Below are 18,814 nucleotides of genomic sequence, written 5' to 3' on the forward strand. Positions count from 1 at the left end.
AAATGATTTGTCATTCTCTTTTCTTTCATAGCTAAAAGCCCCACCACTACGCAGTCACCTAAATCTTCTTTCCTGGCAAGCTTGAATCCAAAAACGTGGGGACGGTTAAGCGCCCAGTCCAACAGCAACAACATTGAACCGGCACGAACTGCAGGAGTTAGTGGTCTTGCCAGGGCTGCCTCAAAGGACACCATATCTAATAATAGGTGAAGTGGGGGGATTCTGTATTACTACTATTCTCACAGTAGAAAAACTATTTCAGTCAGCACATTGATTATATGGAGATGAAACTTGGCCACAGACCTTTAATTTATGCTCAGAAGTGGCACAGCTCAAGGATGGGCCAGATTCTCATTTCTTGAACCCTGTGTCTGGCTTTGTCTTAAGTTCCAGTCTAACATTTTAAAACTCCTTTTGATACTTCTGGTAGGGAGTTGTGTATGTTCAAAATCAAACAAATTATTTTCCCCATGGAACCTGTTCCTCAGTTTTGTTCTAGACAAGGGAAAGCTAACATATTTTCTGGACACACACACGCACTTTTATGATACCCTTCCTCTACCCTTTACTATGGAAATTAAGAATCTTAGAGTGGAGCCTCTTTTTTTAGAAACTTAGAACTCTGTCAGCTAAACTATTTTTACACCAATTTATGGCTTTTAAAAATTATTTCTTTAAAATCCTTGAGAATTGTTTTGTTTTTTGGCTCTGGATGTAGCATACCAACAAAGATTGCTTTCTCTGCAAATAAGAAATTTTTAAAAATCAAATACCATTGGGAAAACAAGCAGGCTCTTTTTGTTTGGTTAACTGGTTTGGTTGGTAGGTTATTTTTCTGAATTTCAGTTAATAAAATAGTTAAGCAAATGTATTTCTGAAACCATCAGTATTTGTAATTAAAACAATCAGCTCTCAGTTGTCATAGCTTCTTGTGCACGTAACAGGTGCATGTTTCTGGTCTGTAGTTCTTTACTTCAGCTCTCCAGGGAACACAAGTAAAGGACAAGTAAAGATCTGTCTGTACCTTAGAAAACAGTCATGTAAAATTGCTTTCAGGTGAACACTTAGGCAACTGTTATGTTGTGGAGTCTCAAGAAGTTCCAACTTTTTGTTTACTCTTCATGTAATGACCTGAAATGTATTTTAAGTACCTGTGCATTTCTCTAGGTACATCTTAGCCCATTTTCAAAATGAAGCTTAATTTGGTTAATGTGAAATCTGAATTTAGTAGTCTATAAGCGTAGGCCAAAGGGGGTTTTAAATGTAGCAGCTGTTTGCCTTTGATGAGGGGTTATAATTGAAATCCACTGAGACTTTAATATCTCCTTTTTACTTCTTGCAGAGAAAAAATTAAAGGTTGGATTAAGGAGCAGGCACATAAATTTGTAGAGCGTTATTTCAGTTCTGAGAACATGGATGGAAGCAACCCTGCACTGAATGTCCTTCAGAGACTTTGTGCTGCAACTGAACAACTCAACCTCCAGGTACCGTGTCCGGTGCATCTGGCTGGTCCTTCTCAGTCTCTTCCAGCATCTCTTTCATCTTGTTCTTCCCTTTGCTTGATGACTCGAGCTTTCCGCGGATTTAGCTATTAGATTGACTTTGTAGCCAGACATGTACCTTTAGCACTGACGTTCTTTAACTTCTCCCTTGAGTTTCGTGCTTCATCATTTTATCATTAAACATGCTAGAAATCTCATGTTTGACTTTCTTTCCTTGGCAAATGAAGAGACTTCAGAAATGTCCCTCAAGCACGTCTCCTCTTCTCTAGTCCTCTTTCATTACACGTATTGGAGTTGCTAGGACCCTCCTTAACCTCTCTCCCCATCAGGTCTGATAGTAGTCGGAGAGGGTAGAGGTTTAATAAGCCTTTTACAATTCATCTGATTCTTAGTCTTTTTATGTTTTTGATGTACTTTGAGCAATTTGACTAGTGCATGTTTTTCAAGAAATTGTCCATTTCATTCAGATTTTAAATGTATTAATTTAAAGCCACACCTTGTGTTATTTTATCTTTTTATTCTGGTATTATAGCTCTTTATTCCTCAATTTGTATTCTCATCCTTTGTCTATTTTTTTTTTTTTTAATAAAACTACATTGTTTGAATGAGAAGATCCTTCTTTTTTATGTTGGTACAGACACTGATTTTCCATCAGCAAATCTTAACATTTTTGAATGCATGTGTGTGTAAGATCATATTTTCCAAGGATCTATCAAGAATGTACCACTCCTCTTGGGGCCATCCCAGTGGCGTGAGTGGTTAAGTGCACGTGCTCCGCTGCGGCGGCCCGGGGTTCGCTGGTTCAGATCCCGGGCGCGCACCGACGCAACTCTTGTCAGGCCATGCTGTGGCGGCGCCCCATATAAAGTGGAGGAAGATGGGCATGGATGTTAGCACAGGGCCAGTCTTCCTCAGCAAAAAGAGGAGATGGGCAGATGTTAGCTCAGAGCTGGTCTTCCTCACAAAAAAATAAATAAATAAATAAATTTTAAAAAGGCAATTTAAAAAAAAAGAAGAATGTACCACTCCCCCCTGCGTTCTTTTTTAGATATGTTGAGAGTGTATTCAGTTCCTTTTGGGGAAATATGAATTGTGCACTTAGTAAGGGCTGTTGAAATCAATATGGAAATACTGTTCCCAACTCTTTCAGGTGGATGGTGGAGCTGAGTGCCTTGTAGAAATCCGTAGCATAGTCTCAGAGTCAGATGTTTCATCATTTGAAATTCAACATAGTGGATTTGTGAAGCAGCTGTTGCTTTATTTGACATCTAAAAGTGAAAAGGATGCTGTGAGCAGAGAGATCAGATTAAAGAGATTCCTTCATGTATTTTTTTCTTCTCCAGTAAGTTATCTAATAATGCTTATGTATCTTATTATAAGAATCATTGTTCACTGAAGTATCTATTTTCATCCCAGTAGTAGTAATTTCCAGTAGGTTGTTGGTGAGAATATTGAGGTAAAGTTTCTAGCTGGCTTATACACAGTTGGTTCCTTGGTCTTTTATTTATCAGTTAAACTGTAATACATTGAAATGGTGATTTAATGAAGCCAATGGCACAGTTGATGTATCTTGAGTCTTTTTCTTTGATAATAGTAGTCTCTCACTTGTGAATGTATTTTTTTCCTCAATATTTGTTTTTGAACATATTGCAGTTGGCAGTATGTTTTTTTTTAAGGAAATTACGGTAGACATAATGTTGCTATAGACATAAGATAGAGTAGACATACACATTTCCATTTTGTATGTAAAACACATTTCCATTTTGTATGTAAAACACAGTAGTAACAATTCCATTCAAGAGTACTTAATCACCACTGATAATGTGGAGTACAAGACCAGAAGCCACAGCGTAGTAGCTTCCCTACTTTCACCCTCAGTGGTTGAGAGCAAAAGAATAACTCAGACAGTATTGACTTAACGCCATTCTACTTGTTTACAACTGCTTGAGAAAAGGCACCCCAGGGAGGTTCCCTTTTGGATCATCTGTAATAGGGCTGAGGATAGCTCTCTCGTGTGTTAGTGCAGCCACTTCACCATGTAGTGTTAGTGTTTGCAGGCATTTGAGCACTGCTTGTATTACTTTAATTTGTGGAGCTACTTAAAGCAGAGTTGATATTTATTAGATTCATTAGGTGTATAGCAATATTGCGTGTAGTTTTATACCATGCTTAAGATTATGTACAGGTCTGTAATCGCTTCTGAAACTCTTTGGGGCTGGACGAATTTCAAGAGTTCTACAATACAGTACATATACCATATATTATGTGATATCCCCAGTGGATTCTAAATAGCACTGCATACACATTAAATATTTTTGCAGCAAAACCTATGAATATTCCTACTAAATAAAGATAGATAAAGACTGCAAATAGCCTCGTATCTGTCTGAGTGTGGTTTTGCCACCAAATGAGTTGTGTTTTCAAGCCTTCTGGACTTAGGAATTGTGAATAAGGGATTTTGGGCCTGTACAAAAAGGGTGTCTTTATCGAAATAATTTATTTAACGGCATTGTTCCAACCAAATTCGTCAAAAAAGATTAAATAGAATAAATGAAAGATTCTCTTTTGTAAAACTGCCTGTTAAATTTTCTTGTTGAAGACTGTTCCATTTTCAAAAGGCCTTGCTGAACCTGTTGGTTTATTTATAACTTTAGCTTCCTGGAGAAGAGCCCATTGGAAGAGTAGAACCGGTGGGTAATGCACCTTTATTGGCATTAGTTCACAAGATGAACAACTGCCTCAGCCAGATGGAACAGTTTCCAGTCAAAGTGCATGACTTCCCCAGTGGCAATGGGACGGGAGGCAGGTAAGGATCGTTGCCTGGGTGTGCCCTTGCCGTTGGACTTGGTGCTTAGTTTTGTTCGAGAAAGTGGCAAGAGGTCTGGTAACGTCTTGGTCTGCTCAAAGAATATGAGGCTTATAATGACTGAAGAAATTGAATACTCTGAAAAGTGAACCAAATACTTTTTATCTTTAAAATCACACCACGTTTCTTACATATGATGTTTTGAAAATATGTAACCCAGTGACTGTGTTTTACTTTGAAGTTTTAATGTTTTAATAAAAGTTTCTGTTTTTTCTGTGACAGTAGTTTTACAAGACTCATGAAGTACTACAGAAAGAGAGAGTTCATTGTAAAAGTTCATTGTTGTGTTGTGCAGGATGTTATAAGCTTGCTGGATTATTAGGACTAGCAGCCTGGAAAATAAGAAATTGGTTTTAAAATACACACTCTGATGTGTTTTAAAAACATTTAAAATTTGACTGAATTAAAACAATATGCATTATGAATAGAAAAGCGATCAGTGTGGACTAGGGTTTTTTCTGCTTTGAAATTAAATGTACAGTGTGGTATTCAGTTTTGATCATCATACTATCCTGGAGGATTTTATGAAATAAGGGGACGTTTTCAATTATGCTTGAGAAAACCATGAAGTTTTTCATATTCATCCAAATTTGTATAAAATATATATGTTAACATATGCATATATCAGTATAATGCAATATTCTTTTCCATATCCCTGTTTGTGTGCTTTATGGAACCTTCTAGATAACCACATTTTAAGCTTTTCTGTATCTTACTTACTCTTGCCAGCCTTTTTCAGAAATGAGCAATTAAATGTCATTACCAAGTTTAGACTGGTGTAGCTATTAAACTGCTTCATTCAAAAGAATATAGCAAAGAAAATTTGAAAAGTTTTTAAAGTAATTTTGTAGCTGAAATCTTTGAAAGCAAAAAAGAGAGGTTTTTTTTGTTTTTAAATAAGTAGAATTTAGTAGGGTGGCAAAATATTGCAGAAGTGCAAATCGTTGAGGAATTTTTATTCCAGAGAAATAATTAAATCTCAATGGTGAGGTATTTCTGGTCACATGGATTCATGGTGGGATAGAAATCAAATGTTGATTTAATGTTTTCATATGCATACATAGACACCTCTTTTATTTCTTATTTTATAATAACTTTTACTAAATAACTTGAATTGCTGGCTTTACTGTTTACATAACTAGTAAGTAGGTACTTATTTCATGCCTTAAGAAAATTCAGAGTTTGTACTATCTTGCTTTTATATGAAATAATGGATGTTGATTTTGAAAATAATAGAATAACTTTTTTTCATAAATTATCTTGAGCTTTTCTCTCAACAGAGGATCACAGGCTTTAAAATTTTTCAACACACATCAGTTAAAATGCCAGTTGCAAAGACATCCAGACTGTGCGAATGTGAAGCAGTGGAAGGGTGGACCTGTTAAGATTGACCCCCTGGCTTTAGTACAAGCTATCGAGAGATACCTGGTAGTTAGAGGTACTGTCCATATATGTATGTTGTGTGTTTATATGTACATTTGAGATGAAATTAATATTAAGGGATATATAAATTTCTGTTAAAGCCCAGCATCAGAAACCTGTATTCCCATCGTTTATTTTATATGTGGTATGTAGAAATAGGTTAAACTTCGTAAAGGTTGACTGCTTACTTGGGTGATGAGTTAATTTATCTTGTTGGAATGTAGTAGAAATGACATTTGACAGTTTTCTTAGATCTTTCTGCTTTGCAGATGAGAGCATAACATACACGTTTGTCTAAGAATATGTCAGTTTAACCAGTATATACAAGGTTTTTTTTTTGTCGTGTAAAATTGCTAGAAATTTAACATCCTTCTTGGGTCTTTAGGGTATGGAAGAGTAAGAGAAGATGATGAAGACAGCGATGATGATGGCTCTGATGAGGAAATTGACGAGTCTCTGGTAAGATTCTCTTCCCACCGTGTTGTAATATATAAAGTTAGGGTCTATAGCCTAAATGGATTTTGTTTTGCTTTATTCAGGCTGCTCAGTTCTTAAATTCAGGAAATGTAAGACACAGACTACAATTTTACATTGGAGAACACTTGCTGCCGTATAACATGACTGTGTATCAGGCAGTACGGCAGTTCAGTATACAGGCTGAAGATGAAAGGGAATCCACGGATGATGAGAGCAATCCTCTAGGAAGAGCTGGTATTTGGACGAAGACGCATACAATATGGCAAGTCTGAAAATGATTTTGTTTGGTTTTTCATCAACTTCGATACTGTTTGTGTGTTTTGAATTCATAAGGAGAGGAGACCCTAAATCCTACATTTTATTATTGAAAGCCACTTCAAATATTTTATATTGTGTACACATCCGTGTGTATATTTAGCTTCCTCATTAAGTCTACTAGAAAGCATGTATTCAGGGGCAATAATCATAGGTTACATCTGCTTTTCTAGATTTATTTCAGGTCTTTAAATAAGACAAAAATGTCTCCATAAGATCATGTTCCTTTAGGTAGTAGGAAGTTTGGCATCTTTGAGCCTCCAGAGGCATTTGGATACAGCTTCCTGCTTTGTTTGTGAATGTCTGCTATTTACATTTTTAAAGGGAGCCATTCTCAGTTTCTCAGGTGGCCACTCCTAGGACGGGGCTTCTTCTAGGATGCAGTGCCATTATCTGAATCCATAAGTAGGGAGAAAGAGGATAGACCTCAGAGAGTTGTTTTGGTAACTCTGTGATGTCTGTGGCTTGCACTTTGGCCTGCCTTGTAGAATAATTTTTACAGTTTTAAAATCTACTTTTGGTTTACATACTCTCCTATCACTTTAGGTACAAACCCGTGAGAGAGGATGAAGAAAGTAATAAAGATTGTGTTGGTGGTAAAAGAGGAAGAGCCCAAACAGCTCCAACAAAAACTTCCCCTAGAAATGCAAAAAAGCATGATGAGTTATGGCATGGTAAGATGATGTGTGAGGGGAAGGCAGAGTGCCATGGGCAGTAGTCTTCCTGTCTTTGAGGTTTTAAAGGAGTGATTTATTCTAGTAGTAAAATCTTTGAATATAATTTAGAAAAAAATGAAATTACTACAAATGTGTGATTGCTTTTAATTGAAGCCTTGACTTTAATGTCTAGAAAATGAAAAATTATCTACAAAACTAAATTTAGAAAGAAAATTGGGAAATTCTATGAAGAATTCATGTTTTCATGAAGGCTAAAACAAATTTCATTAGTAGAAAACATTCACTAGAGAAGAGACTGGTCACTGGCAATTTGGCCCTTAATTTTTATGGTCATTCATTATGATAGTAGCATCTAACAGAGAAGGAATAAAAAGTTTTGCCAGTAATATGATGACTACAGAAGGTAGTAGCACCTCCCAGTTGACTTCTTTTCCTTTGAAAGTATTTCCTATCAGTCTAATTTTGCTCATTTCTTCCCCCTCTTTTTTTATACAATGGTAATGGTGCCTTCGTGTTAGGCTGCATTAACATTCCGTGGGCACCACCCCCATCAGGGATTTCCAAACGTTGGTGTCATTTGATGAAATTTTCCCAGGTCCAGAAATAAGGGCATTGTAGCAATTTTTCTTCATAAAGCTGAGTTTGTTCTGTTTAAAAGGGTCTTTGAGATTTTCATTTCTGTTTTTGGTGTTAAAAATTGCCCTTTCTTGGGTCAGCCTGGTGGTGTAGTGGTTAAGTTTGCGCACTCCGCTGCAGGTTTGGATCCTGGGCACGGACTGACATGCCATGACTCACTTGTCAAGCCATGCTCTGGCGGCATCCCATATAAAGTAGAGGAAGATGGGCGCAGATGTTAGCCCAGGGCCAATCTTCCTCAACAGAAAGAGTAGGATTGGCAAAGGATGTTAGCTCAGGGCTAATCTTCCTCACAAAAAAAAAAAATTGCCCTTTCTTTTATGCAGTGATAGTGTTGTGAATTTTAATTCCTTTGCTTCGTAAAAGTAAATGGTAACACTTTTAATCCCTTGCTTTTTTTTAATGCTATTACTTAGTGAAATCTAAGAACAAAGGAATTACAGATCCTCCTTGGAAACTATCACAGTCTATCCTGTCCTAAGCCTTGGATTAAATAACCAAATCTCTTTTATCTGTTTTACAACTTGGGAGTATTTGTCTATCTTATATGGCCATTTTAAGCTGGATATTAAAAACATTCAGGAAATTTCTACAACAGTGAACTTAAATGGAAACGTTTTGTCTGTACTCCTCTCCGGCCATTTTATTTGTTAGCTATTGTTTGTGGTATAAAGGAGCAATGCAAATGAGTCAGTTTTTCTCCTCTATAATGTTTACTTGGGTATGTGAGCAAAAGTGAAATTTTCATAAGCCTGGATGATTTATGTGTAGGATAAAAAGGAAAAACAATGTTCAAGCTATCAATACTAATAAGATACCAAGCATTAGATCTTAACAACTTGTGGTTACTCTTTTAGGCATGATAAGATGACACTGGCTCTATTGGCTTAGCCTTTCTAACTTTGGTCAACACTTAACTTTGATCTTTTGCCCTCTAGATGGAGTGTGCCCATCAGTATCAAATCCTTTAGAAGTTTACCTCATCCCCACACCACCTGAAAATATAACTTTTGAAGACCCGTCATTAGATGTGATTCTTCTTTTAAGAGTTTTACATGCCATCAGTCGATACTGGTATTATTTGTATGATGTAAGTAATGTTGCCTACTTTTGAAGTTTTCCATGATGTGTTGTTCATTACATGTTGCCTCATAGTTTCTGTCTGGTGACTGATGAATTTCCTGTTGTACTAGAAACAGAAAAAATGATTCAGCTAAATGCAGGGATCCTAGCCCAGTGAAATACAATGTACTTATCAGTGAAAACTATCGCCACTGCGTGCAGCACCCCCCCCTCACCCCCCGCCGCGTGCTTTTTTCCTCCTGGCCTGTGTTTTTGGATTAGTTCTCTTGGCAGACTTGTAAAATATTCTTTAGCTGATAAATTTATGTATTAAATTAAACTACAATATGAAAATTGAACATGAATTTAATGTAGTTAAAGTTCTTTAGGTTCATTGAACCAAAATTTCATTTATCTGAGTTAAGGTTTATATTTAAAGTAAAAAAATGGGATGAAAGTTGTCTTTGATATTTATATAATGTAGGGAAGAATGAAGGAGTTGGCCTTTCATGAAACATTAGGTGCCCCATCAGTGACTGAGCCAGTACCAGTGGCGTGTGGGTGTTGAGTTGTTTCAGCTTGCATTGTGGAAATTGTCGTTTGGGTTGGGAAGTACTAACGAGGAGCTGTATATTGTGTGTTGGAAACCAACAGGTGAAATTTAGGCACTCTGCGTACATATTTGGGGCTAAAGGAAGAGATAGTGAATATAATCCTAATGTTTTACTACATGTAGACTTTTTTTTTTTTTTAACGTTTTACAGAATGCAGTGTGCAAGGAGATTATTCCAACTAGTGAATTTATTAACAGTAAGTTGACAGCAAAAGCAAATAGGCAGCTTCAAGATCCTTTAGTAATCATGACAGGAAACATCCCAACATGGCTTACTGAACTAGGAAAAACCTGGTAAGACAATCACTTCTTAATGATGGCCTTGGGAGCGTTATCATTGTGTTGGTCTTGATATATTTTGTTATAAAAACATACTCTTTAGTGAACCTATTTAAATGTGTTTTGTAACATTGTCATATTTGATCACAGCTTGCTTAATAGTGTAGCTTTAGCATTCTGACAGACTAGGCAAACTGCCAGTACTAGATCTACGTGATAGTGTGTGTCTGTATATGAAATAGGAAAATACACAAGGATATTTGACTGAGGAGATTCAAATCCTCTGCCATCAGGTGATTGACTCCAAAGGGCAAGTTGGTTGATGCTCTGAGCCTGTTTGGGTCCAGACCTACATCTCAGAGACTATTGAACTACACTGATCAATTCAGTAGCCACTAGCCACTTGTGGCTATTTACATTTAGATTAATTAAAATTAAATAAAATTAGAAATTGAATTTTTAAGTCACACTGGCCACATCCTCACGTGGCTGTGTGTATTGAACAGAACAGATATTGAACACTTGGATTATCACAGGATGTGCTCTTGGCAGCTCTGTGTCAAGAACTATCAAAATCATACATCAAGAGACAGTAGGACCTGTGTTAGTTACTGCAGGGTTCGTTCTTTGAAAATTAGCAGCTGCCTTTTGGCAGTTTTGAGTGACTTAGAAATACCAAAGCTAAGCGGAAAATCGTGAATTAATAAAGCCATTACTTGTGTATATGTGCAATGGGGGTGGGTTGGCAGTCTTGTGAAGTGGTGATCGTATTTTAAAATTTAGCCTTCACTAGTTGTGTTATGCTTCCTAAAGGTCTTTGGGTGGATTAAAGATGATCTTGGATAGACTTGATTTCAAGTGTAGGGTTTTAATGGTTGAATTTCACATTTCACAGTGAAAGGCTATTTAATGCATTATTACTTGATCACTTGGAAATTTCATACAAGAATTATGAAAATTCTTCAAAATTAGTTTGCCGAGACCATTTTTATTGGTTATGTTTATAATTATTCTGTATCATATCAAAAGTTGTTTCTAATATAGGGTTTTTTTGTGGTTTCTGACTCTAATTCAGATAATAAATTTATATCGCATCTTTTTACAGCCCATTTTTCTTCCCTTTTGATACCCGGCAAATGCTTTTTTATGTAACTGCATTTGATCGGGACCGAGCAATGCAAAGATTACTTGATACCAACCCAGAAATCAACCAGTCTGATTCTCAAGATAGCAGAGTTGCACCTAGATTGGATAGAAAAAAAGTAAGTTTCTCCCCAAAATATTTAAAGATAAATCAAACTGAGCTTTTCAAAATAATGGTAAAACTAGAGATGTGGTGCATCTAATGATGCGTATTGGTTTAGAGGCCTATCTTAGTCACAGTCCTCTCTTTGCTTCTCTTTTTTTGTCATCTGTTAGCCAGATCTTCCTGTCAGTCTCTTGGAGCTGGGCTATCTGTGATCCTTCCTCCTCTAGTCCTTTTTTCTCGGTTTCGGAAATAATTTCTACAAGTCTTTTTTCTCTTTTAGTTGCCGTAACTCTTGTGCTAAGAAGAATCTTGTCTTCTCTTACTGAAGCTTTCTTCCTTTTCTTTCTAAATCAGGAGCTCAAACTATAGCCTCCCTTTTATAATTGATCCCTTACGCAATAGACAGAATTAATCAGATCCACTTCATTCCCTTAGCAAATCACTCCAATTAGAAGAGACGGAGACAGAATCCTTGAAGTATTTCATGTCTCGAGACCAGTCAGCCTATGTGTTGCTGACTTCATCTCCTGTGCCTCTAATCTTGGCTCTACATTCGTAGCTCTAAACCGCAACACCCTGAGCCATTTCTATGTGAGACCCAGTCCTGTACTTCTGAGACAGCACTGCCTTTTACTTATGACTTCTCTGTTCATCTGCCTCTTTCTTGCTGAGGATTCTTATTCAAGTCTGTCTTCCTAAAACCTTTATCTCCACAAGTCTCATAAGAGCCCTTAGTAGTAATGACATAAAAAAAAGGGGAGTGGAAGGAATGAGAAGCAAAACAAAACAAACAACATTGTACTTAAAAAAAAACCTTGCTATTCCTATCTTTTTGGTATCATTAGGGTTTCATGAGCAATGGTGTTGGTAGAATTTGGAAATCTACCATTCTTGTTCCCATGAATCTCATTGGTGGATGTTTGCAGGATCTCTGCCGGTCAGAGCCAGTAGGTTTCCAGCTCACCTGTGACCTCCATCCCTCTTTCTCCATCATCTATAAATGTACCCAGGGAGATTTCACAGAGCCGCAGCCCTGATTGCGTTGATGTTTGGCAAGGTTACAGAGATTCTTTCTTCTCCGACTTGAAATTTCTGAACTTGCCATGGGCTCAAGATAGTAATTACACTTACACCTGGCTTTTCTTCATGAATATCAGGGTGCTGTTGATGTTTGTAGCAGTGCAACTATTTCTTACCCTTTTCTGAAGTGTGCTTTTTTAAAGAAATAATTTAACAGTTGAAAGGATTTTTTTTTTTTTTTAAAACTTCGAGAAATGCCACCTGTTTATTAAGTGTGATTGAGCTTAGTTTCCTCACGTTTGTACTGTCTTTTGCAGCGTACTGTGAACAGAGAGGAGCTGCTGAAACAAGCGGAGTCTGTGATGCAGGATCTCGGCAGCTCACGGGCCATGTTAGAAATCCAGTATGAAAATGAGGTGAGCTCCTGAGTCTGTGACAGTTTCTAGCTTGGCTTGTGCTCCTGATGAGATGTCATTAGAGTTTCTTGGTTCTGTGGAATTCTAAAAGACAGTTGGGAAATTTATCTAAACACTTGAGATTTGCTCTGTTTTCTCTTGAGTAATTTGTTCTAAGGTCTCCATTTTTCAAGGTCAAATTGTATAATAAAAGAGGTTTTTTTCCTGGCATAAGAGCAAATGTTTGTGTAATTTTTAGGTTAAGTAAGTAAAAGGATGTTTTAAACTTTCAAACTTTAACTTTTGAAACCTAACTTTCAAAATGTTTGAACTGCTTTTTTAAAAATCAGGTTTACTGAGATACAGCTTATTTATAATAAATGCGCACTTTTAAGATTCACAATTCTGAGAGTTGACCAGTGTATACAGTCTTTAACCACTACCACATGAAGATTAAAAAAAAAATCCCATCACCACAAAAATTCTGCAGAGTCAGTCCACCCCCAGTCCCTGGCAACCATTGATCTGTTTTCTGTCCCTATAGTTTTGTCTTCTTTACATATTATAATAATGGAATCATACAGTGTGTAGCCATGTGTGTTACTCTTCTTTCACTTAGTCTAATGCTTTTGAGAGTCATCTGTGTTGTTGCATGTATCAGTTTGTCTCCTTTTATTGCTGTGTGATAAGTGATCGTCGATTAGATGATAAACCGTAGTATGTTTATCTGATCACCAGATGATGCACATTTGAGTTGTTTTCAGTGTTTGACTCTTATGAATAACGCTGCTATGAACATTTGTTTACAAGTCTTTGTATAGACATATGATTTTATTTCTCTTGGATGAATACTTCAGGGTTGAATTGCTAAGTCTTTTGGTAAGATATTTTAACTTCATAGGAAACACCAAACACCAAACTGTTTTCCAAAGTAGCTGTCCCATTTTTCACTCCCACCAATAATGTAGTATGTGAGTTTCAGTTGCATCACGTGGTCACCAGTCTTTGTGTTGCCAGTCTTTAATAGTTCTTCTGGTGGGTTTATAGTGGTATCTTATTGTGGTTTAAATTGTATTTCTCTGATGATTAATGACATTGATTATCTTTGTATTCCTCATTGGCCATTCATTTATGCATCTGTCTTCTTTGGAGAAGTGTCCAAGAATTCTGCCCACTTCTTCATTGGTTTTTCTTTTATCATTGAGTTGTTAAAGAGTTCTTTATATGTTCTGGATACAGTTTCTTTATGAGATAAGTGTTTTGCAAGTATTTTCTTCCAGTCTATGATTTTAACTTTTCATTTCTTTATGAAATGTCTTCGAAAGAGCAGAAGTTTTTAATTTTGACGAAATCCAGTTTATCTATTTTTTCTTTTCTGTTTTGTGTTTTTTGTATCCTAAGAAATTTTCCTCTAACCCATGGTCTCAAAGATTTTTTTTCTGTGTGTTTTTTAGGAGTTTTATAGTTTTAGCTCTTATATTTAGACCTCTGATCCGTTTTGAGTTAATTTTTATATATAGTATAAAGTATAAAGGTTAAAAGTTCTTTTTTTCTGAACATAGGCTATTCAATTTTTCCAGCACCATTTGTTTGAAAAGACTATACTTTCCCCTATTGAATTGCCTTGGCGCCTTTGTTGAAAATCAGGTGATATGAATGTTTGGATCTGTTTCTGGATTTTCTATTCTTTTTTATTACTCTACACACTTTTGATTACTGTAGTTTTATAGTTAAATGAAATCTTGAAATCAGGTAGTATGAGTCCTCCAACTTTGTTTTTATTTTTCAAAGTTATTTTGGTTGTTCTCAATCCCTTTTATTTCCATGTAAATTTTAGAATCGGCTTGTCAGTGTCTACAAAATGTCTGACAGGATATTGATTGGGATTGATTGAGGTTGCATCTTGAGCAGTTTGAGAGAGAATTGACATTCACAGTATGGAGTCTTCCAATCCATGAACACAGTGTAGTCTTTCACTTATTTAGGTCTTCTTTAATTTCTCTCAGTATGCTTCATAACTTAAGTCTAGGGGTCTTTCATGCATATATTTTGTTAAATTTCTCCTGAAATATTTCATGTTTTTTGATGATGTTGAAAATAATTCTTTCATTTCAGTTTCCAGTTGCTGTTAGTGTATAGAAATACAGTTGACTTTTGTATATTGACCTTGTTTTCTGTGTCCTTGATAAACTTAATTATTGGTTCTAATAACTTTTTAAAAATCATTTAGGATTATTGTGGATCCAGGGCTTGGGAAACTTTTCTGTAAAGGGCCAGATAGTAAATATTTCAGGCTTTGTGGGCCATACAGTCTGTATCACAACTATTCAGTTTTGTCTTTGTAGCTTGAAAGTGGCCGTAGACAATACAGACATGAATGAGCATGGCTGTGTTCCAATAAAACTTTATGGTCGCTGAGATTTGAAGTTCATATAATTTTCACACATTGTGAAGTAGTCAAGATTTTTTCAACCATTTAATATTGTAAAAACCATTCTTAGCTTGCAGACTGTACAAAAACAGGCTGTAGTTTGCTGACTCATGTTGTAGATAATCGTGGTCTGTGAAAAAAGACAGTTTTACTTCTTTCTAATCTTTGTCTTTTATTTCGTTTGAAATGCTCTTAAAAAGCCAGGAAGTACACCAAAAGATTCAAATAATGACTTTTTATATAGTTTAACTGAAGTATTGAGTCTTTTGGGGATACTTTCCTCTGATTTTTTTTAAGATAAAACTTGAGTTTTTAGACTTAGGAAACGCTTGTGGACACAGAATTCCAAACCTTCCATTATAGTGATTATGTATTTGTAATAGCCAACGACTCTGCTCTTCACCTTTCATCCCTATAAAATGTGGGTTATAGTACAACCTCACAGTTGTGACTGAGTTCATATGGTGAAGAGTTAGAAGAGTGCCTGGCTCGTGGTAAGTACCTATAGATGAAGCAGTGTAAGCCACAATGTATCTGTAGTTATCTAAGTAATTTTAATCATGGCTTTGATTTTTTTTTTATTCATTTTCCTAAGCATTTTATCCTTCTCATTAAGACTTTTGAAATGTTAACTTAAGAGTATTCAGTAGGGGCCGGCCCCATGGCATAGTGGTTAAGTGCGTGCGCTCCGCTGCTGGCGGCCAGAGTTTGTATCCCTGGCATGCGCTGACATACCACTTGTCAGGCCATGCTGTGGCGGCGTCCCACGTAAAGTGGATGAAGGTCGGCATGGATGTTAGCTCAGGGTCAGTCTTCCTCAGCAAAACAAGAGGAGGATTGGCATGGATGTTAGCTCAGGGCTGATCTTCCTCATATCCAAAAAAAAAAAAAGAGTATTCAGTCATCAAAATTAAAATTTTTAAGTAGTTGGGAAGTATGTGATGTGCTAAAGAACCAGGTTACGGCAGAGTTCTTGCATTCAAAGGATTACGTTGTAGTTGGGAAGATGTAGGACAAAGGTACAAACAGGTGTGGCAAATAAGTGGTATAGGTTCCAAGTAAATGAGGCTTTTGGATAAGGAGCGCTGTCCTGGGTGTGTGGGGAAGCCCGGAAGGAGAGGTAAGCCCTTGAATTAGACCTTAATAGAAGAGAGGGGCAGAGTTTAAAGGACCAAAGGATGTGGCTTGAGCGAAGGATCTCGCTTGGTGGTTAGTGGCAAGAGGGAGTGAGTAACTGCTCCGGAAGTGATGGGAGGCAGGGGAGATGAAATGGAGGCCTTGACTGCTTGGGATAAGAAATTTGGATCTTCTTTTGAATCCACCCTGATCATGTCTGTTTCTCAGAGGATGTAGTTCTTATATGTTTACATGTCTGGATTTCTTATTCCTAAAACTACAAGACCTTTACTTGGCTTGGTCTTGGTCGACTTGATCTGCTTAGTTTATTTAAACATGCTTTCTACTTTTTTACTCCAACATATTTTTCTCTTGCTATTTGTCTTCTCTCTCACCTTCATGGCTCTGTTCAAATTGCATCTTACGTGAAACCTGGACAAGTTCAGAATAGCATCACACTGTTCTAAGGATCAAGGTTGAATTGCTGATACAGAAATCACAATTTTATGATCTTCATTGATGAGTCTTACCTATTGACTCTGGAAGAGATTCCAGGAGCTGACTTCATTGGAGATGAGGGGATGGGAGGAGTGCTGGCTTTATATATGCATAGAGCCTCAGGTTCTAAATCAAATTCAACCATACAAGTCAGCTGGTGTCCATTAGGAGGGCTTTTTTACTACCTTTAGAAGAATCCTAATCTAAAATGTCAGATCAAAATGGGCTCCTTCTTGAATAGAGATGATTGCTAAGCCAGGAAAGAACTAAATCAGTCTCTGGGCTCAGAAAGTCACCACGCCCCAGGGGTGGGGCTACAAATGACGCAATCTCTGGAATGGTGAAAGGTTAGGAGCTTGGATTGTGGAGCCTGGTGCCACCACTTACTAGTTGTGTAGACTCCTCAGTGGTATTTCAACAAGGGGCATAATAAATGTACCTGCATCATTGTGTTGTTAGAGTGATTAAATGCACTAAAATGTGTAAAACACTTAGAACATTGGCTGTCACATAAGTGCTAGTATATAAGTATTAGCTTTTGAAAGAAAAAGACTTTCAAAGTTTTAAATAAGACAGGTTGTCAAACTTGTTTTTATGTTTTTGTTTTTCTAGAGCTTTATGCTTTTCCTTCCTTTAAAAACAAATGAAGCAAAAAATCAAAGTACCTACCTTTTTAGTGGAGTGGCTGAGTAGAACAAAGATTCCTGAAAAGATCAGGTTGATCTGCAGGGCTACTGGCCAGCCCAGGGTAGGGGTGAATTGCCAGAGCAGATGTGACCTGGTCCTTCCACCCTCACAGAGACTCACTGTGATGAAAGTGTTTACAGTGATACCCAGGTCATTAAATATTTTAAGTCAAGTCTATTTTAACTTTAGAAATAACAATATTTGGATGAAGGAAATACACTGATTTGATCTGTGATTTCTAGATATGTAATTATGCTAAAGGAAGAAAGAATTAACTGGCTTTAAAGCACCATCTGGTGGATACCAGATGTTACTGCAGTTTTTTCTTTTCTTCCTTGCTTCCCTCTTCTTTCCCCTCCTCTCTCTCCTCCAATGCCCCGGCTTCAATGGAGAACAAAATATACAAAGTCTCTACCATCATGGAGCTTTTCCTTTAGTTTGGGGAGGCTAATACACACATACTCAAGCACATATGTGTGTTAGGCACTGTCATGAAGAAAAATAAAGCAAAATAAGAAGATGGAGTGTAACAGAGAGGGGATAGGGTAGTCTAAGGTAACATTTCAACAGAGGTGAGTCATTGCTATCTGGGGGAAGAGTATCTCTAGCAAAAGAACAGAGAAGCAAAAGCCCTGAGACAGCATTCCTGGCCTGTCAGATTCCTGGCCTGTTGCAGGATGACTGTGGTTGGAAGTAGGAGTCAAGGGGTGGAAGGGGTCATGTGGGACATGCAGGCTGTGCTAAGAACTTGAGCTTTTGCTTTGAGTAGGATGGGAAGCCCTTGGAGGGTGCAGCGGAATGACGTGAACTTAGGCTTTATAAGGATCACTCTTGGCACTGTGACACTAGAGTATGAGATGCCGAGAATGCTGGTGCAGAGACCATTTAGGAGGTTTAGCAATAGACCAGATAAGAGGTGATGGTGGCAACCAGTTGAGAATATATTTGGAAGGTGGGGCGAACAGTGTTTAATGGTGGGTTGGAATGTGGGGAGTAAGAAAGAGAAGAGTCCCGGAAGCTTCCAGGATTTTGGTTGGAGCATGGGGTGAATGTGGATGCCATTTACTGCTATGGAATAGCAACAAAAGGATGGAGTGGATCAGGAAAGCGCCACCAGGTCTAGGCAGATCGCTGCTTGGAAAGTTAGAGTTAAACGTTTTGTGGACCACAACTAATCTTTTAAGCTAGTGTGGATACTTTTTAAAAGTAACTGTGATAACGGTAAAGTAATGCCCATTATTTGCAAATAATGTGTAAGTGAAACTTAACCTTCTTGACAGGACTGTGGTTAGATTTAGCCTATAAATTTTGGTATTAACTTGACATTAGCTGCATATCTAATTTATGGCCTGAGCAGGTAGAACCTTGATAGAACATGAAGGAATAATGAGGCTGTGAACACTGCCCCAGGATCATGTGTCTCATGGAGGAACGGTTTTCATTCAAGGCTGTACCTTTGGAGCGTGTTTAAAAATACTAGTGCCCAGGCTGTAAACCAGATCTATGAAATCAGAATCTTCACGACATACCCACCCCCACATGTGCTTATGGATAAAGCTGTCAGGATTC

At 37.2% G+C, this 18,814-nt stretch overlaps 1 protein-coding gene across 17 annotated transcripts in view; it reads left to right on the forward strand.

The window, feature by feature from the left end:
• TRIP12 (thyroid hormone receptor interactor 12) overlaps window positions 1–18,814 on the forward strand; it is a 154,090-nt gene that overhangs the window by 123,923 nt on the left and 11,353 nt on the right. For 12 of the 17 annotated variants that reach the window (XM_087424728.1, XM_087424727.1, XM_087424733.1 and 9 more), the window contains 12 exons: window positions 32–206; window positions 1,343–1,484; window positions 2,653–2,844; window positions 4,157–4,308; window positions 5,634–5,806; window positions 6,176–6,249; window positions 6,330–6,529; window positions 7,129–7,256; window positions 8,834–8,985; window positions 9,722–9,864; window positions 10,955–11,111; window positions 12,436–12,534. In XM_087424728.1, the coding sequence (XP_087280854.1) occupies window positions 32–206; window positions 1,343–1,484; window positions 2,653–2,844; window positions 4,157–4,308; window positions 5,634–5,806; window positions 6,176–6,249; window positions 6,330–6,529; window positions 7,129–7,256; window positions 8,834–8,985; window positions 9,722–9,864; window positions 10,955–11,111; window positions 12,436–12,534 (1,787 nt within the window). The remainder of the gene's footprint in view (window positions 1–31; window positions 207–1,342; window positions 1,485–2,652; window positions 2,845–4,156; window positions 4,309–5,633; window positions 5,807–6,175; window positions 6,250–6,329; window positions 6,530–7,128; window positions 7,257–8,833; window positions 8,986–9,721; window positions 9,865–10,954; window positions 11,112–12,435; window positions 12,535–18,814) is intronic. The other 5 variants (XM_014785371.2, XM_087424729.1, XM_087424731.1 and 2 more) reach the window with 1 other exon arrangement.

The sequence above is a fragment of the Ceratotherium simum genome, chromosome 37, assembly GCF_057802395.1.
Source record: "Ceratotherium simum simum isolate JZ-2026a chromosome 37, ASM5780239v1, whole genome shotgun sequence".
Taxonomy (NCBI): Eukaryota; Metazoa; Chordata; class Mammalia; order Perissodactyla; family Rhinocerotidae; genus Ceratotherium; species Ceratotherium simum.